At 45.8% G+C, this 25,377-nt stretch overlaps 1 protein-coding gene across 7 annotated transcripts in view; it reads left to right on the forward strand.

Moving 5' to 3' along the window:
- LOC102969953 (arylacetamide deacetylase-like 3) overlaps nt 1–25,153 on the forward strand; it is a 43,230-nt gene extending 18,077 nt beyond the window's left edge. The window contains exons 4-8 of one of the 7 annotated variants that reach the window (XM_042997330.1): nt 7,612–7,940; nt 8,751–8,951; nt 19,872–20,088; nt 21,927–21,990; nt 24,196–25,153. In XM_042997330.1, the coding sequence (XP_042853264.1) occupies nt 8,910–8,951; nt 19,872–20,088; nt 21,927–21,990; nt 24,196–24,970 (1,098 nt within the window). In that variant the 5' untranslated portion in view covers nt 7,612–7,940; nt 8,751–8,909 and the 3' untranslated portion in view covers nt 24,971–25,153. Of the gene's footprint in view, nt 1–7,611; nt 7,941–8,750; nt 8,952–14,218; nt 14,307–14,613; nt 14,775–15,213; nt 15,507–19,120; nt 19,221–19,871; nt 20,089–21,926; nt 21,991–24,195 lie in introns of those variants that run through there. The other 6 variants (XM_042997329.1, XM_042997332.1, XM_042997331.1 and 3 more) reach the window with 6 other exon arrangements.
- Nucleotides 25,154–25,377: the final 224 nt, after the last annotated feature.

Here is a 25,377-nt window from a genome sequence, read left to right on the forward strand (position 1 = left end):
TGAGGAGCCTTCATACTGTTCTCCAGAATGGCTGCACCTGTTTGCATTCCCACCAACAGTGCAAGAGTGTTCCCCTTTCTCCATATCCTCACCAACACCTCTTGTTTCTTGTGTTGTTAATTTTAGCCATTCTGACAGGTGTGACGTGGTATCTCATTGTGGTTTTTATTTGTATTTCCCTGATGATTAGCGATGTTGAGCATTTTTTCATGTGTCTGTTAGCCATCTGCATGTCTTCTTTGGAAAAATATCTATTCATGTCTTCTGCCCATTTCTTAACTGGTTTGTTGTTTTTTGGGTGTTGAGTTTGATATAAGTTCTTTTTAGATTTTGGGTACTAATCCTTTATCAGAGAGGTTATTTGCAAATATATTCTCCCTTTTAGTTTTGTTGATTGTTTCCTTTGCTGTGCAGAAGATTTTTATCTTGATCAAGTCCCAGTAGTTCATGTTTGCTTTTGTTTCCTTTGCCTCCAGAAATATGTCTAGTAAGAAGTTGCTACGGCCAAAGTCAAAGAGGTTGCTGCCTGTGTTCTCTTCTAGGATTTTAGTGGTTTCCTGTCTCACATTTAGGTCTTTCATCAATTTTGAATTTATTTTTGTGTATGGTGTAAGCAAGTGGTCTAGTTTCATTCTTCCACATGTTGCAGACCAATTTTCCCAACACCATTTGTTGAAGAGACTTTTTTCCATTGGATATTCTTTCCTGCTTTGTCGAAGATTAGTTGGCCATACCTTTGTGGGTCCATTTCTGGGTTCTCTATTCTGTTCCATTGATCTGTCTCTCTGTTTTGTGCCAATACCATATTGTCTTGATGATTACAGCTTTGTAATATGGCTTGAAATTCATAATCATGATGCCTCCAGTTTTGTTTTTCCTTTTCAGGATTGCTTTGGCTATTCAGGGTGTTTTGTAGTTCCATACAAATTTTAGGATTGTTGGTTCTAGCTCTGTGAAAAATGCTGTTGGTATTTTGACAGGGATTGTATTAAATGTGTAGATTGCTTTGGGTAGTATATACATTTTAACAATGTTTGTTCTTCCAATCCATGAGTATGGAATGCTTTTCCATTTCTTTGTGTCCTCTTAAATCTCTTTCATATATGTTCTATAGTTTTCAGAGTACAGATCTTTTACCTCTTTAGTTAGGTTTATTCCTAGGTACCTTATTTTTGGTGCAATTGCAAATGGGACTGATTTGTTGATTACTTTTTCTGCTGCTTCATTAATGGTGTATAGAGATGCAACCGATTTCTGCACGTCGGTTTTATATCCTATGACTTTGCTGAATTCATGTATTCTAGCAATTTTTTTGGTGAAGTCTTTCAGGTTTTCTACATAGAATATCATGTCATCTGCAAGTAGTGAAAGTTTGACTTCTTCCTTGCTGGTTTGTATGCACTTTATTTCTTTTTGTTGTCTGATTGCTGATGCACCAGTACTATGTCAAATAGTAATGGTGAGAGTGGACATTCTTGTCTTGTTCCTAACCTTCGGGAGAAAGGCTCTCAGCTTTTCCCCATTGAGAACGATATTAGCTGTGGGTCTTTCATATATGGCCTTTATGATGTTGAGGTATGTTCCATCTTTCCCTACTTTGTTGAGGGTTTTTATCAAGTATGGATGCTGTATTTTGTCAAATGCTTTTCCTGCATCTAATGACAGGATCATATGTTTCTTATTCTTTTTTTTTTTATTAATGTGGTGTATCACGGGGATTGATTTGTGAAAACTGAACAAGCCCTGCAGCCCAGTAATAAATCCCATGTGATCATGGTGAATAATTCTTTTCATGTACGGTTGAATTTGATTTGTTAGTATCTTGTTGAGAATGTTTGCATCCATGTTTATCAGGGATATTGACCTATAATTATCCTTTCTGGTGGAGTCTTTTTCTGGTTTTAGAATCAAGGTAATGCTGGCTTCGTAGATTGAGTTTGGAAGTTTTCCTTCCATTTCTATTTTTTGGAACACTTTGAGAAGAATAGGTATTAACCCTTCTTTAAATGTCTGGTAGAATTCCTCTGAGAAGCCATCTGGACCAGGACTCTTGTTTGTTGGGAGATTTTTGATTTCTGATTCAATTTCTTTGCTGGCTATGGGTCTGTCCAAATTTTCTATTTCTTCCTGTTTCAGTTTTGTTAGTTTGTGAATTTCTAGAAATTTGTCTATTTCTTCCAGATTGCCAAGTTTGTTGGCATATAATTTTTTCATAGTATTCTTTTATAATTATTTGCATTTCTGTGGTGCTGGTTGTGATTTCTTCTCTCTCATTTGTGATTTTATCTATTTCGGTCCTTTCTCTTTTCTTTTTGATAAGTCTGGCTGGGGGTTTATCAATTTTGTTTATTCTTTCAAAGAACCAGTGTTTAGGGGCACCTGGGTGGATCAGTCGGTTAAGCATCTGCCTTTGGCTCAGGTCATGATCTTATGGTTCATGGGTTTGAGCCCTCCATCGGGCTCTCTGCTATACATATGGAGCCAGCTTCAGATCCTCTGTTTCCCTCTTTTTCCCTGCCTCTCTCCTGCGTGTGCATGCTCTCTCTCTCAAAAATAAATAAATAAAAACTTAAAAAAAAATAACCAGAATTTAGTTTCATTGATCTGTTCTGTTTTTTTTTAAATTTCTATATCATTTATTTCTGCTCTAATCTTTATTGTTTCCCTTCTTCTGCTGGCTTTAGACTTTATTTGCTGTTCTTTTTCTAGCTCCTTTAGGTGTAAGGTTAGGTTGTGTATTTGGGACCTTTCTTACTTCTTGAGATAGGCCTGAATGGCAATGTATTTCCTTCCCTCTTAGGACTGCCTTTGCTGCGTCCCAAAAGTTTTGGACTGTTGTGTTTTCATTTTCATTTGCTTCTATGTATTTTTTAAATTTCTTCTTAAATTTCCTGGTTAACCCATTCATTCTTTGGCAGGATGTTCTTTAACCTCCATGTATTTGAAGACTTCCCAATTTTTTTTTTCTTGTGGTTGACTTCAAGTTTCATAGTGTTGTGATCTGAAAATATGCATGGTATGATCTTGATCTTTTTGTACCTGTTTAGGGCTGATTTGTGACCCAGTATGAGATCTATTCTGGAGAATGTTCCATGTGCACTCAAGAAAAATGTGTTTTCTGCTGCTTTAGGATGAAATGTTCTGAATATATCTGTTAAGTCCATCTGGTACGATGTGTTACTCAAAACCATTGTTTCCTTGTTGATTTTCTTCTTAGATGATCTGTCCATTGCTCTGAGTGGGGTGTTAAAGTCCCCTACTATTATTGTATTATTATAGATGAGTTTCTTTATGTTTATTAGTTGATTTATATATTTGGGTACTTCCAAGTTGGGGACATAAATGTTTACAATTGTTAGATCTTGATGGATAGACTCTTTAATTATGCTATAATGCCACTCTACATCTCTTGTTACAGTCTTTGTTTTTTTTTTTAAATAAAAAAATTTTTTTTAACGTTTATTTATTTTTGAGACAGGGAGAGACAGAACATGAACGGGGGAGGGTCAGAGAGAGAGGGAGACACAGAATCTGAAACAGGCTTCAGGCTCTGAGCTGTCAGCACAGAGCCCGACATGGGGCTCGAACTCACGGACTGCGAGATCATGACCTGAGCTGAAGTCGGATGCTTAACCGACTGAGCCACCCAGGTGCCCCTACAGTCTTTGTTTTAAAATCTAGTTTGTCTGATATAAGTATAGCTACTCTGGCTTTATTTTGACATCCATTAGCATGATAGAGGTATCTCCATCCCCTTACTTTCCATCTGCAGGTGTCTTTAGTCTAAAATGAGTCTCTTATAGGCAGAATATAGATGGATATTATTTTCTTTTCATCCATCCTGATGCCCTATGTCTTTTGTTTAGAGTGTTTAGTCCATTTACATTTAGAGTGATTACTGAAAGATATGAATTTAGTGCCCTTGTGTTGCTTGCAGAGCTGGTGTTTTTGAAAATATTCTCTGGTCTTTTCTAGTCTTTGTTGCTTTGGAATTTTTTTTTTTTTTGTCCACTCAAAAAGTCCCCCTTAAAATTTCTTGCGGGGTTGGTTTAGTGGTCATGAAGTCATTTAGTTTTTGTTTGTCTGGGAAACTCTTTATCTCTCCTTCTATTCTGAATGACAGCCTTGCTGGATAAAGAATTTTTGGCTGCATACTTTTCCCATTCAGTATATCGAATATTTCCTGCCACTCTCTTTTGGCCTGCCATGTTTCAGTGGATGGGTCTTCTGCTAACCTTATATTGCTTTCCCTGTGGTTTAAGGATCATTTGTCCCTAGCTGCATTCAGAATTCTCTCTTTATCTTTGTATTTTGCAAGTTTCACTATGATATGTTGTAGTGTTGACCTGTTTTTGTTGATTTTGAAGGGAGTCCTCTGTGCTTCCTGGACTTGAATGCTTGTTTCCTTCCCCAGATTTGGGAAGTTCTCAGCTATAATTTGTTCAAATAAACCTTCTTCCCCTTTTTCCCACTCTTCTTCTTCTGGGACTCCTGGGATAAGGATATTGTTTCACCTGATGGAATTATTGAGTCCCTTAAGTCTGCCTTCATGATCTAATAGTTTTCTTTCCCTCTTCTTTTCAGCTTATTTTCCATAATTTTAACTTATTTTCTATTTTAACTTGTGACTGTGTATTTAGATCTCAGTTGTAGCATTTTTTATTTTAGCCAGGCTAGTTTTTAGGTCTTTGATCTCTTCAGCAAGGGTTTCTCTGGTGTCTTCTATGCTTTCTTCAAGCCCAGCTAGTAATCTTGTGACTATTGTTTTAAATTCTTGTTCAGATATATTGCTTATATCTGTTTTGAGCAAGTCCCTGGCTGTGAGTTCTTCTTGAACTTTCTTTTGGGTAGAATTCCTCTTTGTCTTGTCGTGTTGGCTAAGTTTCTGTCTTATGTGTATTTTGAAAGCTTGTTATACTTCCTGCACCTGAGAGTACTACTATATTCAAGAGGGGTCATACACGGTCCAGGGCCTGGCACTTCAGGAAGTGTTTCTGGTGTCTGCTGTGTGCACTCTGCTGTTGCATTTTGGCTTTTCTTTCCCACTGTCAGTTCTCTGCAGAGCTCCTCTTTGCTTGCGTTGGGGAGTGTTTGGACCTTTAACCAGATGTGGTTTGATTTGTTAAAGTAATCCTGGAAAAAAAGTGAGGGGTGGGGGAAGCCTGGTCCAAAACTGAGAGAGAGAGAGAGAGAGAGAGAGAGAGAAGGAAAAGGAGTGAAAAAAAAAAACAAAACCCAAACAATCAAACAACTGTAAGCCTGATTCCAAACAAAAGGAAAAGAAAAAGAAGGCTGATCAAAAAAAACAAAACAAAAAACCAGAAAAGGAAATGAAAAAACAAACATAAAACTATAAGCCTGACTCCAAAGAAAAAAAAGAGATGGGGAAAAAAAAAAGTAAGCCTGGTCCTATTTCCACCAGCATTGTAGGTGACACTTTGAAGCACTCTGTTTTTCAGTACACTTGTTGCATGCGGAGTGCTGGCTGTGCTGGGCTTCTGGAGAAGACTTCTGTGTTGGCTCTGAGTCCCGCCCCTGTAAATAAGCAGTTGCTAGGCACAGGGGGTGGGGTTTGGTGTAAGCAGGTCCCGCGTCCACTGGGGGCAGCAGTGTTGCTCTCCGAGGTCCCACAGTGTTGCTGTTAGTGGGGAAATGGTGCCACCCCAATCCAATCTCTCCTCCCTGGACCAGGGATCTCACACCCCCTGCTGTTCAGCCAGCCCTCACAGAATACCGAGCACAGTCAGTGCGCCCTGCATCATAGGTCTCCTGCAATTTTTTTTTTTTTTCTGGCATGGGGCTGGGATTTAAAACTTGAAATCTTAAAGGGTGCAGCACCACATTGATCCAACCCATTCCTCCGGAATAGAGCCTCTTCACACTGTGCTGATGTCCTTTGTCCCAGAAAAACAGTCCCACACCTTTGTGGTGCATGGAACCTATGGTGTAGCACCATGGAAAGCAGCAACCAGCTTATCTGCCCTCTGTGCATGCCTCTGTCTCCTCCTGATGAAAGGCTGTAAGGGGAATGTTCTCTCCCAGTGAGACCCAGATCCCTACACCATGCTATGCACCCTGGGGCCCGCACCCTCCTTCTCCCCAGGAGTGTGCATCACAACGTTGCTCAGGAGAAAGTTGCGCAGTTCCAAAATCTCAGAGTTTGAGCTACACACTGTTTGCATAAAACATGACACTCAGTACCCCTCCCTCCCCACCCAGCCCCTGGTCCAGAGAGGCTGTCCTCTTGCGTGAACCCAATTCCGCACTCTTTCAACCCCTCTCTCTTTCTCTTTCTTTTCTCTCTCCACAGAAAGGGTTCCCTCCCCTCCGCAGCACCACCATTTTCCTCTACCATCAATTCACTTCCACGTGCCTCTCACCTGCCATGCGGTCTCTCTCCAACCGTGGAGATCCTTCTGCTACTCCCAGACTGATTTCTTGGATGTTCCAAGTGATCTGACCTCAATACAGCTGTGTCTGAAGGAGAGGAAAGCCCACCCCTACTTCTCCACCACCTTAACTCCTCCCTCACTTAATTGTCTTTCAAATCCTGAATCAATTATTAGGATCCAGACCTGTCAAGCTACTAACCAGCTGTGGCTACAGAAGGGAGTGGGATTGTATTTCCCTTGGGGAACAGAGGGCAGGTATCATTTTCTAGTGGGAACACTTCGTTTTGCTGAGTACCTGAAACCAAGATAGCTTCTCATCTTTGGGAAACGCCAAAAGTTTATTTTGCAGCTCAAATGTTTTCAACAAAACTACTGTACCTTCAAACAGGGGCTCAGTGCTTAGCAGTCAAGTAGTCATGAACTTGAATGGGGAAAGAAATCACACTTATTTTCATGAACCTCTAATTGAAATTTAGAATTTTTAAAAATATTTATTTTTGAGAGAGAGAGAGAGAGAGAGAGAGAATACGCAGGAGGGGCAGAGAGAAAAGGAGAGAGAGGATCCTAAGCAGACTCTGCACTATCAGCACAGAGCTCGATAAAGGGCTCAATCTCATAAACTATGAGATCATGACCTGAGCCAAATGCCTAACTGACTGAGTCATCCGGGCATCCCTAATTTTTTTTTTTTCTGGCAGAAATGTGGGCCACAGGCCACAGTAATATTGCTTGTACATGGGACTTTATCACCAATAAGATCACAAATATTTTCATGTATTTCAGTTGTGACAAATATTACAAAACATCCTTTATGCTCATCATTATTTCAAAATGTGGCATTTCTAGATCTGCCACTAGGTAGTGTTATTTAATGTCTTTTTAAAGCACTTATATTTCTTTTTTTTTTTAATTTTTTTTAACTTTTATTTATTTTTGAGACAGAGAGAGACAGAGCATGAACGGGGGAGGGTCAGAGAGAGGGACACACAGAATCTGAAGCAGGCTCCAGGCTCTGAGCTGTCAGCACAGAGCCCGACGCAGGGCTCGAACTCACGGACCGTGAGATCATGACCTGAGCCGAAGTCGGACGCTTAACCGACTGAGTCACCCAGGAGCCCCAAAAGCACTTATATTTCTATATTAGAAACTGAAAAAAAATCTCTACAACTCCATGTTAATATAATTAATTTTTCTTAGTAAGTCTATGTCTGTTTTGCAGTTATTTAAGAACATTGTTTTTATGAAAGAAGTACTAAAAATATTCTGAGAAAAAGTCTGCAGCACAAAAAGATTCAAGGATCAGCCCCCAACAATGAATGATCAGGAAGGAGTGGAACATTCCAAAGGGTTCCTGGGTGTCTGCAGGGTCACTCCACCTGTCTGCCATTATGTCCAACATCAAGCCATCATAAAATTAACATGGATGAACAAAGCCATTGTGAAGATTCAGCCAGGATTAGTTACTTCAGATTTTGGAAAGTTGACCTAGCCTTTAGGTCAAAGTTTGTTTGCCTGTTCTTGAGGCAGGAGGGGCTCCTGAAACACAAGGTGGGTCCCTCCTTTCCTCCCCAGGGGCTTCCTCAGGAAGTATCACATCTCTGCCTGGAAGGCTCTCCCCAGAGAGTTGCTTGGAGAGTGAGCATCCTAAACGTTTATGAATGAATAAATGAATGAGTGAGTGAATGAATGCATGAAGGCACCCTCTGATGCTGCAAACAAGGGCAATTACACAGAGACAGGTTTTTCCAAAGCTGACGCCATATTGGTGCCGCATGCAGGAGAAGCTGGCACTGCTGGGATCTGGTCCAAGTTTAAATTCACGTGCCCTCTGTGGAACACTTCCACCTGGCTCTCTGCACCATCATGCCTGACTGTCACCCCTTTGATTTGTCTGCATCTGAGATAGAGACCCAAAGGGTCAGGTGGCCTGATGTAGCTTTCACAGCCTCTCTGGCCCTGCAGACCCTCGTGTCCACCTGCTACCAACACTGTTCTCCAAAACCCTTTGCTAGGGACTCAGTTGGGCTCCAGGGACTTCCCTCTGGGAGTTTCAGCCTCTGTTTCTCCAAACCCAGGAATGTGTTTTCAGGAAACTACTTTTAGCTCATTTTTCCCTTAAAATGTGCACAACACCCCGAGTCGCTCAGCCCCTCCACCCTCACTTCCTTCCCCTCTACCCTTCAAAGCACATATGGATTTTCCTAGGGGATTAAGAGCCCCTCCATGACGTGAAAGGTGGGGAAAGAGACAAAGGTGTCCTTGGTATCCATTTATGGAGCCACTTTTAAGGCAGGAACTATACTAAGGAAGATTAGTCTAGTAATTTTTTCATACCTTCTGTCTTTATTCACTTGGAAGATAGAAAAGAAAGTCAAAGATTCCTGATGGCTCTTTTCACAGAGGATTTGTGACAACTTACAGCAAAAGCATGTGCAATGAAGTCAAAGTAAAAGATGCACAGAAGTGGACACACAACCGGAAGATAGAAGATAAAAGGGAGGAAGATAAGAAAGCAGCATGTTTCCCAAAGGAGCCAACAACATGCCACAGTCCAGGCAGGTAATTATTATTATTATTAATTTATTGAAGCATCATTGGCATACAGCATTGTATTGGTTTTAGGTATGTGACATAATGATTCGATAGATGTATGCACATACATTGCAAAATGACCACCACAAAAAATTTAGTTAGGGGCACCTGGCTGGCTCAGTTGGTGGCGGCTCAACTCTTGATCTTGGGGTCATGAGTCCGAGCCCCACGTTGTGTGTAGAGATTGCTTAAAAATACAACCTTAAAAGAAAGTTTAGTTAATTTCATCACCACACAGAGTGACATTTTTTTTTCTTGTGATAAGAATCTAGCAATTACTCTTAACAATTTCAACATACAGTATTGTTAACTGGAGTCCTCACGGCACATGGCATCCCTTGGACTTATTTACCTTGTAAATGGAAATTTGTACCTTTTGACCACCTTCACTCATTTGGCCTGCCCCCACTCCCTGCTTCTGGCAAACACCAGGCAGGTAATTCTTATCTTGAGAAAGGAGAGAATTCTACTAAGTCTTTAGATGATGCACCGAAAAGAGTTTCAAGTGGGAGTTATATTGATGATAGTAACTGCTATAGCAAAATACACACTGAGTGCATTTGCAAAAGCAAATTGCATGTGCCTATTTCCCAAAGCCAAGGGGGTTTGAAAAGGGTTGGTTCACTGGTCCCTTCACTGTGGTGGGCTGAATAACATCCCCCCACCCTCCTCCCAGAGATGTTCATATCTTAATCCCAGAACTTGCAAATATGTTACCTTACATGGCAAAAGGGACTTTGAACTTGTAATTAAGGATTTTGAGGTGGGGAGATTATCCTGGATCATCCAAGTGGGCCTAATGTAATCACGAAGGCCCATATAAGAGGGAGAGATAGGAGGAGGCAGCATCAGAGAAGGAGGTGGGATGACAGAAACAGAGAACAGAGTGGTGCTGGGAGGGGATCCTGGGATTCCTTGGCTCAGGAATGCAGGCACCTCTAGAAGCTGGGAAAAGGGAGGAAACAGGTGTGAGCCTCTAAGAGGAATGCAGCCCAGCTGATACCTTGATGTTAGAACTTCTGCTTCCAGAACTGTGTGAGAATAAATCGGTATCATTTCAAGGCTCTAAATTGGTGGTAATTTATTATAGCAGCAGTGGAAAATGAATACATTATTCCTCCCTTCCTCCATGAGCTCAACACTAACCAGAAAACAGAATAGGAGTCAAGGATTTGGAGATGAAAATACCCCTGTGCTGGACATTTTCCCTTTGTCCGTCCCCCAGGTAGGCTCCCCACCTTCTTCCACACACTCTGTAGCCTGGGAAACTGACCTGCATGGACCCCGCCAAGAGCATCCTTTGCCCTCTGCTTTCCTGAAGGGCCTGGGCAGAGGAGCACAACAGCATGAGAGCCTAGGAAGGAAGGGGAGTGACAGTGGGGCCAGCTCTATCCCCGTGGGTTTGCCATGTGTAAGCTGTGTGCCTCAGCTCAGCTCAGCTCACAGGGAGCCCTTTCCACACAGCCTTGGTTCTGCTATATTCCCTCCCCTCTGGGAGGGAGAATGGAGCCCTGCTGTTACCGGCTGTGCTATCCTGTGGGCTCTTTGCAAATTACCCTAATATGAGGGTCTTAGTCCACTCAGGCTACTGTAATAAAATTACCATAAACTGGGTGGTTTAAACACAATAGAAGGCTGGGAAGTCCAAGATCAAGGTGCTAACAGATTCCATGTGTGAGAACCCACTTCCTGGTTCATTGACAGCTGTCTTTTCTCTGTATCCTCACATGGCAGAAGGGGCAAAGGAACTCTTGGAGGTCTCTTACTAGGGCACTAATCCCATTCATGTGGGCCCCACCCTCATGACCTGATCACCTCCCAAAGGGCCCACCTCCAAATATGATCATACTGGGGATTAGAGTCAGCATATGAATTACAGGGGGACACAAACATTCAGTCTATAGCATGAGTAAGCCATCCAATTCCTGCTAGGACCCTGATACATCACCTTTCTTTCTGATAAAGCTGATTATCAGAGCATGTGGCTTAGGTGTGTGGGCAAGGGTGCTGCCTGATATTAGGAACAGGGTCCCAGGCAGCATTGAACATACATACACCTCTCTCTGGAGGCACCTGGCTACAGAGAACAGGATGCCCCTTCTCTGCGGGCAAACAGATGTCACAGCAAGCTGAGCATGCCCAATTCCTTCTCCATTTCACAAAAGCCACTTCTCCTCCAAGGGGAAGAGTGAGTGCAGAAGTAGAGGGAACATAGAGTGTTATTTTTCTAGAGATTGCTTGGCCCAGGGGAGAAGTACACTCAAATACTTCTTAGCTTCTGCCTTTGGGCAAGCAGAATTCAAGGCAGGAAACGTATCGTAAAAGAATACCATTCGATGTTGATAAGGGTGCTGTTGTGGGTTGAATTGTGTCCCTCTAAATTCATATGTTGTGAGTTTTTAAATTAAAAAAAAATTTTTTTTAAGTAATCCTTACACCCAACATGGGGCTCAAACTCACGACCCTGAGATCAAGAGTCACATGCTCTACTCGACTGAGGCAGCCAGGCACCCCTAAATTCATATGTTGAGCCTAACCCCCAGTGCCTCAGAATGTGACCTTACTTAAGAGGTAAGGTCTTTGCAGAGATGACCAAAATGAGGTCCTCAGAGTGGGCCTCACTCCAATACAACCGGTGTCCTTGTAAAAAGGGAAACTGGACACAGAGACATGCGTAGAAGGAAGACAATGTGAAGATACAGGGCGATGACAGCTGTCCAAAAGCCAAGGAGAGGGTCCTGGAGCAGACCCTTCCTGCACGGCCCTCAGAAGATATCAGCCCTGGTGACACCTTGGACCTCCAGCCTCCAGACCTGGGAGACTCTAAGCTTCTTTTGCTGAAGCCCCCCTTCCCCCACCCCCACCCCCAGCCTGGGGTCCTTTGTTTAGGGCAACTCCAGCACGCTGAGAAAGGCGACTTCCGCAGTAAATATATAACTCTGTGCCAAATGACATCGCAGCAAGATACACAAAAGAAAAGACTGCTAGAAATTCTCTAATGAGCGTGCAGGAGCACAGACACCACAAAGAGACGGAACAGGAGTACTTGACCTGACCTTGGGCTGGGGACTCCTTGGCAGTCTGTGGTTGGACTTCAAGGGCCCTAACATCACGATCAAACTATTTCTTGTGCCAGATGCTGGCACTCAGCACCCTCCTTACTGTTCTGAACCCTCTCCTGTGTCTGGGGGTTAAATGCAGGAGAATGACGCTTCCTAGGCCATCTTGCCCACAAGGCTCCAGTTTGTCTCAGGAACATCGGTCCCGGAAGCTCTGGAAGGCAGCTAGAAGCGGAAGCCATTCTTCCTGGGCAGCGCCGAGCATGCGCACGTGAGCACCAGCCGGTAGAAGCCTCCCCGTTTTGCATCCGCCTCCCGGTGTCCCCTGGCGAGTCAGCCCTCTTCCTGTTCCAGAGATCAGTCAGCAGCATGGTTTCTTGTGACACCTGGGGTGCTGTTTACTGAAAGCCTGCCCTCCCTCCACCCTGCCCACAGTGTTTTGAATTCCCTGTATTAAATCTCCTCTTGCTTGTTGGACAAAAGGCTGCGTGGCAGAACGATCCTATGAATCCGCCAAACTCCATTTCATTTTCATCCTTAGGTAGATGGAAGGTTTGCCCCCCCACCCCACCCCAAGAGTCCCATGCATTTCGGTGAAGCCATGTGAATGCGTTCCGGCCAATGGGATGTATTTCCAGGCCTGGCCCTTAAGTTCACCTCCACGGGTTCTTCCACGAGCATATCATTCCTGGGGCTCCTGGCAAGGCACGGAGGATCGGGGGAGGTCCTGGAAGATGGCAGAACATCAGACGGAAAGAAACATGGATCCTGTAATCACCAAGTGGTGCGGATGTTCATCAAACACGCCAGTGTCTGTGTTGGGAGGGGAAAATTAGTCTTTATTCTACCAAAATCTTTTGTTATAGCAGCTGGAATTACTGATCCTAAGTAATATAACCAGGAAATAAAAAATGGTTCGGTGCTTATATGTAGGCATTCCCTCATTCTCCCTGTGCTTTTGCATAATTTCTGGGTTAAGTGTTTATAAACCTCAGTGGTAACAGACTCTAATCCTTCTCATAGTAATTGATCTATGCGTATTTTCTATTTCTTGGGTGAAATTCATATATATATTTTAAGTTTACTTATTTATTCTGAGAGCAAGAGAGCACATGTGTGAGTAAGGGAGGGGCAAAGAGAGAAGGAGAGAGAAAATCCCCAATGATAGTGCAGAGCCTGACGTGAGGCCCCATCCCATGAACCAGTGAGATCATGACCTGAGCTGAAATCATGAGGCGGATGCTGAACCGGCTGAACCACCCAGGCGCCCCTAGATATTTATATTTTGACAAAGAAAATCTTCATTTTCAAAATCATTGCCATATAGTTTCATGTACTGTAAAAAAGATCTTTCTACGCATAATAAGAGAACAGATGAGAGATTTCATTGTGTAAAAATTACAAACGTCAATGCAGAAAAACGGCATTAACAAAGTTAAAAAAGCAAATAACTAGAAAATAATCCTTAAAAATATTTAAAAATTTTTTTATTGAAGTATACACTCCATACAGTGTGATATTAGATTCAGATGCACAGCATACTGACTCCGCAATTCTATACATTACTAAGTGCTCACCACAATACGTGTGGTCACCGTCTGTCACCAATGTTATTACTACAAATATTTTTTCAAGTCAGTGCAAAAAGAGAAATGAAAATAGAAAATTTTAGATACAGAGTATGAAGACACAAAATAAATTCACATGAATCCGTAAAGGAAAAACCTCAAATAATGGATAAAATATGAAAGAATGTTCTACTTCATTGGATTCAAAGAAATACATACTGAAAGCTAATGGAGTTACTATTATTATCCCCATCTTACAGTCTCGGAAGCTGAGGCTCAGAGAGTGTATTGTAACTCGCTCACGATGAGAATGCTGGGTGGGGCAGAGCCAGGATTCAAATCCAAGTCTTACTAGCTCAGGGTTTTTCATCCTGGGCACTACCAGCCTGTTGGACCAGGTACCTCCTCTCTGTCGGGGCCATCTGTGCATTGCCGGATGTTAAGCAACATCTCTGGAACCTACCCCTGCGGTGCCAGTATCAGCCCCCACCCTGCCCATTTTGTTGTGACAACCAAAAATGTCTCTAGACATTGCCAGGTCTCTCCCGGGCAGGTAGGATCTCCCTGTGCTCTGACACCATGGTGGGGAGGTGGAAGAGAGGGCAGCCATCATCGTTATTACTGCAGATGTGGGACTTGTCATTAGGGAAGATTTTGAACGGTGACATCGATCTCGACCTAACCTGAAAAGGCAGGTAAGCTCAAATTTTCCTGCTTTACAATGAAAAGGGCAAAGCTTGTTCATTCATTGCTTCATTCGGTAGACATTTGCTGAGCACCTGCTAAGCACCAAACCCTGACCTAGCCTCTGAGGATAAAGCAAGGAACAAAGCAAAAATTCTTGTCCCCACAGAGGCGCCACTCCACAGACAATAAACAAACAAGTGAAGTATGCGATATTTCAGGTGATAATAAAGGCCACGAAGAAGTGGAGGGTGGGATGGGCATAGGGATGCTGGTGGGGAGGTATACCTTTAAATCAGGTGTCCAGGCACAGCCTCACTCAGAAGGTGACATTTGACCAGAGACCTGCAGTAGGGGAGGAGTTGAGCTCAACCATTATCTCGGGGAACACTGCTGCACAGAGAACCACAAGTACAAACACCCTGGGACCTCCTTGGCAGACTAAGGAACAGCGAGCATGGCCAGAGTGTAATTAGGGGGTGAGTGCCACCAGAGCACAGGTGGAGGGAATGGTGTTTGTGACATCCATGGTGACTTCTCCAAGGCCACTTCTTTTTTTTTTTTTTTTTAAGTTTATTTATTTATTTTGAGAGAGAGCGTGCGTGAGGGTCCGAGGGAGAGAGAGAGAATCCCAAGCAGGCTCCGCAGTGGCAACACGGAGCCTGACGCGGGGCTAGAACTCACAGACTGTGAGATCATGACCGGAGCCGAAACCAAGAGGTGGGCACTTAACCAACTAAGCCACCCAGGTGCTCCTCCAAGGCCATTTCTCGTAGCAGCGCTCCAGGGTGTAGCCGGAACTTTGGAGCCCTCATTTCCAGCTGAGTCAGGCTGCATGAACCACTTTCTCCTCTGCATGGGCCCTGCCCTAGCATTATGTCCTCACCTGAGTCTGTGACTCACCTGGGCTGGGCCAATGCTGTGGAGATGGGGAGGTGGGGAGGGCCGGTTGTGGTGTATAAGTGGAGGAGGGCTGCTGACTCCTGACCGTGTCCGGCACCGAACAGCCTCTTCTCTTAGCCTCCTCTGTGTTGAAAAACAGCACGATGGCAGTCCTGCTCCTGCCCCTTCTCATGGCAGCCTGTGCGTTCTTGGGGGTTGGTCTGTGGGTAATCTGCAGCCATTTCCTTACTGCGGACATCCCTGCAGCCATCGGCCACCCGGTGAAACTGCGGGTCCTGGATTGCCTTTTCCTGCTGTTGTTGAGATGGGTGAGTTCCCTCTCCGCCTGAGGGTTCAAGGAGGAGGTTGGGAAACCACATGAGAAGATTCGAGTTGCATTGACGCAGCAGCAGAGACAGGCTGGCTGCATTTTACTCTCACATCTGAGTGATCCCTATTAGGGAACCTATTAACTAAGAGGTTCTCAATTTCTTCCTAGTGTTTCTCAAGCTGTACTGGGCTCAGAGCCAGAAAATGAAAAAAGATTTACTTCCTCGGTTAACAGGAAAGAAAGATCAATTCCAGTCCCACCCTCCCTGCCTCCTGTCTTACTGTCTTCACAGCACACACTATGAAGCTGTGAAGACAGGAATGAGTTACTGCGGATTTTGAGCCCCCATTACCACCTACCTAGCTAGAACCAGCCAACAACAAAGACACATGCAGCCAATTAGTAAATTAGTACAAATGAGCAAAACTTCGGAATGTAGCTTTAGATACACACACACACACACACACACACACACACAATCTTTTTACTATTGAGAGATGGAAAACTGTTTATGTCATATAGTCAGATTCTGCTCATTGCTACTGGTGTGTGAATTTAATAGAATAGATACAAATAGATCATGGGGAGAATTGTGTCAAAGTTGCCAATGGGGACTGGTTGTGCTTTTCCAGAGGGCTGACAGACTGAATACAGAAAACACGGTTAACTCTCTTATGCAATGGAAGGGACTCCCTGGTGTCTTCTTTGCTTTCCTCAAGCTCAGCTAGTATCCTCATGATTGTTGTTCTAAATTCTAGGTCAGGCGTATTACTTATATCTATTTCGATTAGATCCCTGGCCGTGACCCCTTTTTGTTCTTTCTTTTGGGATGCATTCCTCTGTCTTGGCATTTTGTTTACGTCTGTGTCTTCTGTGTGTTAGGAAAGCCTGTTCTGTTTCCTGCTCCTGAGAGTTATGGCTATAATGTTCATCTATTTATTTTGAGAGAGAGCGAGAGAACGAGCGGGGCAGAGGGTGAGAGGGAGAGAGAGGGGGAATCCCAAGCAAGTTCTGTGCCGTCAGCATAGAGCCTGACACAGGGCTCGATCTCACGAAGCTCGAGGTTGTGACCTGCGCTGAAATCAAGAGTCAGACGCTTAACTGTCAGAGCCAGCCAGGTGTCTCGAGAGTAATGGCTATACCAAGAAGACCTCATATACTGTTCAGGGCCTGGTGCTTCAGGAAGGGTCTCTGGTGTATGCCGTGTGCACTCTGCTGCTGTGTTTTGGCTGCTCTTTCCCTCAGGTCAATCCTCTGCAGAACTTCTCCTTGCCTGCAGTGGGGTGTTTGGACCTTGTCTAGTGTATGGCGAGCTTTAACTAGGTGTGTTTTAGTCTGCTTGTTAAAAGAAGCTGGATCCTATTTCCCCTAGAGCTGCGTTCTGTGATCAGTAGACCTGGTGTGTGTGTGTGTGTGTGTGTGTGTTGGGGGGGAGTTGCACTGGTCTTCTGGGGGAGGGGCCTGCTGCACTAGCTCTCAGGGGGACTTGCCCTAGTTCAGAAGCACCTGCAAGGCGCAGGGGGGAGGGGCTTGGAGTAAGGGGCTCCAGCTTCCCCTGGGTGATGCTGTGCTGCCCACTGAAGTCCGGCAGTGTGATGGGCTGGGGAATGACATCAGTCCTTCCTCTCTCTCTCTCTCTCTCTCTCTCTCTCTCTCTCTCTCACCTGGAGGAGGGAGTTCTCCCCTGCTGCTGCTCAGGAAGCCCTCACAGAAGAGTGAACAATCTCCCTTGTGTGTCCCAGGTGTCCCTCAGATGCCCCTGCCTCCCTCTGTGTCCTGGCTTTCTGCTGCCTGGTGGCACAGTACTCTTGTGTTTTATCTCAGGTACCCGGCTGTGTTTCACAATTCCAAATTCAGGGACCCAGTGTGGCACGGACCCATGCTGATCCTCTGGGGTAGGGTCTCACTGTGCTGTGGCCGGTGCCTGTTTGTCCCAGAAGGGCAGTCGCATGACCGCGCAGGGCTCGGAGTCTGTGGTAGAGCGCAGCAAAAAGCCAATGCCAAGGTTTGCTGCCCTTCTGTCTCCGTTCCTTTGCTTGTGATGCTTGTGAACGGGGCAGCATGTGGGCGCCTGGGGCTCTTTTGTCCCTTGAGAGGCTGTGCCACCTCTCCCAGATGCACTCCAAGCAGGAAAACTGTGTCTCCCAGTGTGACCCAGGGGATCCTCAGACCACGCTGCCCGCTCCTGGGCCTCCTCCCTCCTTCCCTGAAGCACCGCTAAGCCCACCAGGCCGTGCCTCTGACTTCTTTGCCTTCTGTGGGTCCCCCTGCTTGTGCAACTTGTGATGTTCGGCCCCTCTTGATTTCCCCGTCAATGGTGTGGGCAAATGTTTTTCTTATGGAGTCCCCTGGGCCCTGCTCTCTCTCTCTCTCTCTCCCCCTCTCTCTCTGTCTCTCAGTCTCTGTCCTCTCTCTCCATGATCAGGGCTCCCTTCCCTCTGCAGCATCTGCAATTCTTTTCTTCCCCAAATCACGTCTCTGCACTTTCCTACCTTCCACGATGTGGCCTCTTTTTCTCCTTCTTGTTGTGCAGTTTTTTGTGTGAGTCCTCAGATCAATTTTCCTGGGTGATTTGACATCATCTAGCTGTGTTTGAGGGATGAAGCAAGCCTAGGGCCCCCCTACAGCTCCACCATCTTAACGCCCCCCCCCCCCGGAGGCTGAGGCTTTCTCAACTCTCTTACATAATGAAAAGCAAGTGCAAACACCTGTTCCCATGAAGACCCCTTCCTGGAGAAGAACCCACTGGCCGAAGGCTTCCTATGTCCAGCTTTCACAAGACCTGATGATTTGTCCCCTGGCTTTCCTGACCTTGACCCTCATAGTCTGTAGTCTGGGCTCCCAAATACGGTGCCTCAGTTTCCTCATCTGCAAAAGAGGGGGAAATACTAGTCCAGACTCCATAGCATGCTGTGGGCTGCGATGAGCTAAACCATCCCGAGTGCAGGTTACAATTCCTGGCATAAAGGAAACCCTCAATACGTATTAGCCTTATTACTGTTTGTTGACTTGCTTTTTTTTTGTTTGCTTGTTTTGGTTTTGTTTTTTTGTTTTTACAAAGATGTGTCCTGTAACTACGATGTGTCGTCCACCAGTTGTGGCTCTGGATCAATGAGGGGCAAGAGAAATAAAGTCCCAGATAGAGTCTGCCTTTGGGAGCTTATAGTCTCGTGGCAGTGTTGGTGGGGAGACAGAGAGAAGAATCAGGCAAAACCACTATAAACCAATCCACTTACAGAGCGGCGAGTGCTTCCAGCAAAGCGAAAGAGGGCTTCTTCATCTGGGGTTCTCTGAATCCCCAAGGGGACCGAAGACAAGGGGTCCGTGAAAGCGGGTGGGGTAAAAAAAACGCTCCATTTTCACTCACCTCTAAAGGAAATGCGGGGTTCCCTTCCATGAAGAATGAAGGGGACAGACCACAGTTGTGACAGCACAACCTGGGGCTTTGTCACCAGGAGGAATCCCGCGTATTTCCAGAGCGTATTACAGCCATCACAGATATGGTGAAAAATTGCACAGATGCCTCATTTCTTCAAAGTAGTAATGGTATTAAACCAGCGGCTAGATCTCGCTGTTGTGTGCTCGTATGTAATCCCACATATTTTATTTTAGGTGTCAAAAACATTCTGTGACGAGGTCCACAGGCATCGCGGAAAGCCAAAGTGGCATTGGTGCAGAGAGGGTTAGGAACCACTAGAAAGAGGGTGCCTGGGTGAGAGACCACTTTGTTTACTTTTATTTTGTTATCATGCAAACTTTCAGATATGCACCAAAGGAGACAGAAAACTATGGAGATGCCCCACGTACCCTCCCCCCAGTACTGATTGCTGACTCCTGGCCAATCTTGTTTCACCAATGCCCCCACCTCTTCCCCCTTCTCATTTCTCAGGAAGTAGACCTCAGACATCATATTATTTTATCCAAAAGGTTTCAGTCATTATCTCTGAAAGACCAGAACACCCTCACCTTTTAAAAAACATAACCACAGTGTAGTTATCACGTCTTAAAACTAGCAACTGATGCTTGGGACGGCTGCATGGGCTGGGCTGGTCCAGGAGGACCTGCCCCGGGAAGAGAGGTCACGTCCAGGCCACGGTTGGGGGTGTTCTGGGGGAGAGGGACCCTCACGGGGTGGCCAGAAGCTCGGTTTGTGGGACCGGGTGTCAATTGTCTGGGGAAAGAGGATGAGGGGGCAGCGTGGGCCAAGGTGGGGTGGACTTACTGCAGTGTTGCAAGGGTGCACGTGGACACGTGGTCCAGCCTGCCCTCCAGCCACTCCGCTGGGGGCACGGGTGGCGGCTGCACCCGAGCGCGGCACAGACTGAAATCCTTCCGGCCTCATTTCCTCCTCTCTCACCAACAGGGGATGATTTTTGAGAAACTGAGAATCTGTTCTATGCCCCGATTTGTCCGTTTCATGCATGATCTGAGGCCACTGAAGGAGGATCCGGATGTCGTGGTCACAGACCTCCACTACGGGACAATCCCTGTGAAGCTGTACCAGCCCAAAGCGTTTTCCTGCATCCCCAGGCCTGGCATCGTGTTCTACCACGGCGGCGGGGCGGTCCTGGGGAGCCTGAGTAAGAGTCTTTCCCTCAGACCCCACCCATAGTATGACAGTCCCAGAGCAGAGCTGGGTGGCCACCCACCTTCCAGCAAGAGGTGGCACCCCAGTCTATAAGCCGCTGTAGGACCCGGACAGTTAGCGGGTCCCAGATCATCCAGGTGGCAAAGATATGGAAGGTACTGATCTCTTTCTGGAACAAAGGAGACCTATATATGCAACATATATATTCATATATACATATGCTATATAAATATATATATTCATATATATGCTCTATTTACATTCCTATATTCATATATACACATATGTGTATATGTGTGTATCTATGGATATGTTTATATCCATATATATATGAAATATCCATATATATATATATATATATGAAATTCACACAACATAAAATTAACCACTTTTTTTCTTAATGTTTATTTATTTTTGAGAGAAAGAGTGTGAATGAGGGAGGGGTGGAGAGAGGGAGACACAGAAGCAGAAGCAGGCTCCAGGCTCTGAGCTGTCAGCACAGAGCCTGACACGGGGCTCGAACTCACGAACTGCAAGATCATGACCTGAGCAGAGGTCGGACGCTCAATCGACTGAGCCACCCAGGCACCCCAATTATTTATTTATATTTATTTATTTATTTATTTATTTATTTATTTATTTATTTATGATAGGAAGAGGTCCCAAGCGAGAGAAAGGCAGAAAGAAAGAGAGAGGGAGAGAGAGAGAGAGAGAGAGAGAGAGAGAGTGAGTCCTAAGTGTGGAGCTCGAAGTGAGGCTCAGCGAACTCACCCCATGTGGGCTCAAACTCAGTGAACTGTGAGATCATGACCTGAGCCAAAGTTGGATGCTTAACTGACTGAGCCACCCAGGCGCCCCCAAATTAACCACTTTAAAGTGTACAATTCAGTGGTGTTTAGTACATTCATAGTGTTCTACAACCAGCACCTCTATTCAGTTGGAAATAGAATTTTTTAAAAAGTGGAAATAGCTAAACACATGTCCTTTTGTTTCATACCAGCCATCGTCTGAGACAAATTCTGGTACAGACAGGAGAACCAACAATTTGAGGAAAATTAATGACAGAAAAAACTCAAAATCGAGACCGTTTTATTATCTTAGCCCCCCCCCCCACACACACACACTGGTGCCCCATGAATTCAAGGGAAAAAACCCTTTTATTTGGTTTCAGCCCTGCCTTCTAAACGGTGGAATGTCAGAGGCACACTGCGGTAGCTTTTGAGAGTAAGGGATTTGATGCACCCATGGTTTTGGTTTGGTCTGCATAATGGATGGCAGTAACAGTCAGTAGGTATTGATAAATATTATTAATAATTAATATTTACACAGCAGGCACTGTGGAAGCCCTCTATGTAATAGTTATCTCATTAACCACCCTCCCCAAAACAACCCTGTTATTATTATTGTACCCATTTTACAGATGTGGCAGTCAAGCCTCAGGGAGGTGAAGGCACTTGCCCCAGACTACTTCGGCTCAAGCTAAAAGGAGGCAAAGTCGGGATGTGAGCTCCGGTCTGAATCTAGAGCTCGCACCCCTGTGCTCTATGGCCAAACGGCATCTCAGATATTTTGAATGGATTGCAGAATCAATGGGGATGGGGGGAAATCTTAGAGGAAGTTCTTCAGACAGGATCTCAGAGGAGAAGTTCTAGAAGGTGGGGAGGAAGGACTGCTCCACAGCTGGAAAGAAAGTTTGCAAAACCTTGTTAGGATCAGCCCCAGCTCTCTGTCTGTGGTGGTTGTCAGAGAGAAGGGGGCAGCTCATGGTGATGGCTGGCAAAGGAGGCCACTAATCTTCCTAGTGAATGTTAAATACCTTTTATTTTCTAGAAACCCATCATGTCATATGCTGTCATCTGTCCAAGAAGAGTGGCTCAGTGGTCCTATCAGTTGGGTGAGTAAAAGGCGGAGGGGTGGTGCTGGATAAGGGGGGTGGAGAGCCGGGCTTGGGGCGGGCAGGGGGATGCAGGGACACCAGGACACCGGAGCAGGGGATGATGGGCTGTGAGCAGCGGTGAGGAGAGGGACAGGGAGAGGCAGAGAACAGCACTCCTCCCTGTGGGTGGCCCTCGGGCGTTCTGTGCCTGGTAACATCCGGAAGCTGTGTGGGGAGTGGTCTTCTCTGGGTAGATCAAGTGCAGGGCTTTGCAAACATGAGCCCTGTTGGTGGCACAGAAGCACGTTCTAGACACTTAGCACCTCCTATGCGAAATGCCACAGTGCCCTGCACGGTAACAGGCAACCTCGGCCATTGCCGTAGAATTCCCAAGTGCTCCCGAGAGGGAGGTCCACCCCGGTGAGACACGGGGCAGGGGCAGGAGAGACCTGGGGTAGCCCCTCCCCGGGCAAAGTGGACACATAAGAGGAGCGGTCACTGTGGTCAGGTGGCCTCATCCTCCCTCCCCTGCCACCTGACACCTTGTCCCACGGGGGCAGGATGGTTCCTTCCTGATTAATCTTTCCTGCGGTTTATTTATTTATTTATTTATTTATTTATTTATTTATTTAATATATGAAATTTATTGTCAAATTAGTTTCCATACAACACCCAGTGCTCATCCCAAAAGATGCCCTCTTCAATGCCCATCACCTCCCCTCCCCTCCCTCCTACTCCCCATCAACCCTCAGTTTGTTCTCAGTTTTTAAGAGTCTCTTATGCTTTGACTCTCTCCCACTCTAACCTCTTTTTTTTTTTCTTCCCCTCCCCCCATGGGTTTCTGTTAAGTTTCTCAGGATCCACATAAGAGTGAAAACATATGGTATCTGTCTTTCTCTGTATGGCTTATTTCACTTAGCATAACACACTCCCTGCGGTTTCATTTAAAAGCACATTCCAGGGGCACCTGGGTGGTTCAGTTGGTTAAGCATCTGACTTCAGCTCAGGTCATGATCTCACGGTCTGTGGGTTCGAGACCTGCGTCGGGCTCTGTGCCGACAGCTCGGAGCCTGGAGCCTGCTTTGGATTCTGTGTCTTCCTCTCTCTCTGCCCCTCCCCACTCCTGCTCCTAAAAAAATTTAATAAATGCACATTCCATAGAGCAGTACCAATGCCAATGTCTTGGTGGGAATACGTTTCCCAGCTTCCGTGTGGCACAGCTGGTTGAGTTAGAGTGAAAGATACAGAAATCGGTCCTGGATGAGGCAGAGGACCCCAGAGAAACCACTCACTTTACAGTTCTCAGCTCCCAAACCGTGTCTGCAGTGGGGTAGACGTCTTGATCCAAGTGTTGGCCATGATATGCCTTACAACTCTGGTCACTATAGTATGCCAGCAAATCTCTGCAACAGAATTATTTTATGAATCCAAGATAGATGAGGCTTTAGAGTAGAAACATTGCTGTCCTGGCATGAACTCAGGGTGGCTTAAAAGAGGAGGCATCGCGATGGGAATGGTTGGCAAAAGTTCGTGGGTCCCACAGAATATTTTTTTTTCTTTCTTTTTTAAAGTTGAGACCAGCATTTAAAATGGTAACATTTCTCACAACACCCAGATTTCTGGAATCTCTTGAGAAACCGGGAGGTCTCGCATGCCACGCTGCTGACCTCCATGGCAGTACGTGCATGGTGCACCTTTAGGACAGCAGTGGTCAGGAGTGGACGTGGGTGATCTGGAGGAGACCCGTACGTTAACTGCTGGCCCCTGGTGGTATTTATGTCTGCAAGATCCTCCCACAAAACCTGCAAGCACGGCAGGGTTAATTGGAATTGAAACCCAGGCAAATCTGGAGTTGCTCATACAAGAATCATAAGAAAAGGGGACAGCTGTGAGCCAGGGAAGGACCCACGGGTAGGTTCAGAAAGATGGGGTTCATGTTGGTGATTGCTAAGTTGTTGACCCATAGGCAGATGACAGGGCTCTCGCGGTCACAGCCTGTCCCCCAAAGGGTCATTGAGATGGAGGGAACAGCAACCGTCACTCACGGATCCTGTGTGCCAGGCTTCATGCCTATCACCTCATGGAAGGCTCATACCGTGAGTTCACTTTCTTGGGCTTCAGAAAGAGACTAATGGATGAAATTTGGTCTAAGGGATGCTAGACACGTATTGTTGGCTCTCCTAGGGCGATGAGCATAAACTGTGTTCCTTGGTTCTTTTTTAGATACCGCCGCCTGCCCCAGCATAAATTCCCGGTGGCGGTACGAGACTGTATTGCAGCCACCATCCACTTCTTGAAGTCCCTGAATGTGTATGGGGTGGATCCAGATCGGGTCGTGGTCTGTGGTGACAGTGTGGGAGGGGGAGTGGCCACGATAGTTTGTCAAAAACTTTTGGACTGTCCAGATCTCCCCAAGATCCGTGCTCAGATCCTGGTCTACGCCATCCTCCAAGCTGTGGATTTTCAATCCCCTTCCTATCAGCAGAACAGGAATATCCCACTGCTCAATTGGAATTTTGCCTTCTACTGTTGGAGTTGTTACCTGGACATCAACCCGTCCTGGAAAAGCACCATCATGAAAGGTGCCCATTTGCCTGCTGAAGTCTGGGAAAAGTACAGCAAGTGGTTGGGTGCAGAAAACATCCCGGAGAGGTTTAAGAAGAAAAGCTACCGGCCGATGCCCCGTGAGCCCCTAAACGAGGCTGCCTACCTGGAGACGAACCTCGCTCTGGATTTGATGAACTCACCCCTGATCGCAGAAGATGAAGTCATGTCTCAGCTCCCCGAGGCTTGCATTGTGAGCTGTGAGTATGACCTTCTCCGGGACCATTCACTGTTGTTCAAGAAGCGGTTGGAGGACTTGGGAGTCCCGGTGACATGGCACCACATGGAGGATGGTTTCCACGGAGTGCTTAGCACCTTTGATATGGGCTACTTGCAATTCCCCTGCTCCACGAGGATTCTAAATGCCATGGTCCATTTTCTAAATAAGTTGTGACCGTCTTTCCTTCCTGTTAGAGCTGCGGAAGTGTGCATTCAGCCACGATCTGGTTCCCCAATGGGACTCTTTGTTGTGATGTAGGTGAGGCTGAGTGGGGCTGGGGAGGGTGTCGAGGTTGCCATGTTCTTCTCGCTTCAGCTTCTAGAACTGCAGAATGCATGTTTCTGATGTCTCAAGGGAGAGCAGTAGGAGAGACAGGTTTGGGGGGAGGGTGGGACTCTGTTCATGTTCGTGGTCAGGAAAACTTGAGCTGCAGTGGCCATTGGAGAGAGTGAATGATCATGTAAGGGTTGCCTGTGGCTTCCCTGAGGGAGAGTTCAGGCTGATGTAGGCTGTAGGTAGCACTTGGCTAGCCTTGGAATGAAACGGGCATCATGTGCAATCCCATGGGCTTTTTTCAGCCT

This window comes from Panthera tigris, chromosome C1, assembly GCF_018350195.1.
Source record: "Panthera tigris isolate Pti1 chromosome C1, P.tigris_Pti1_mat1.1, whole genome shotgun sequence".
Taxonomy (NCBI): Eukaryota; Metazoa; Chordata; class Mammalia; order Carnivora; family Felidae; genus Panthera; species Panthera tigris.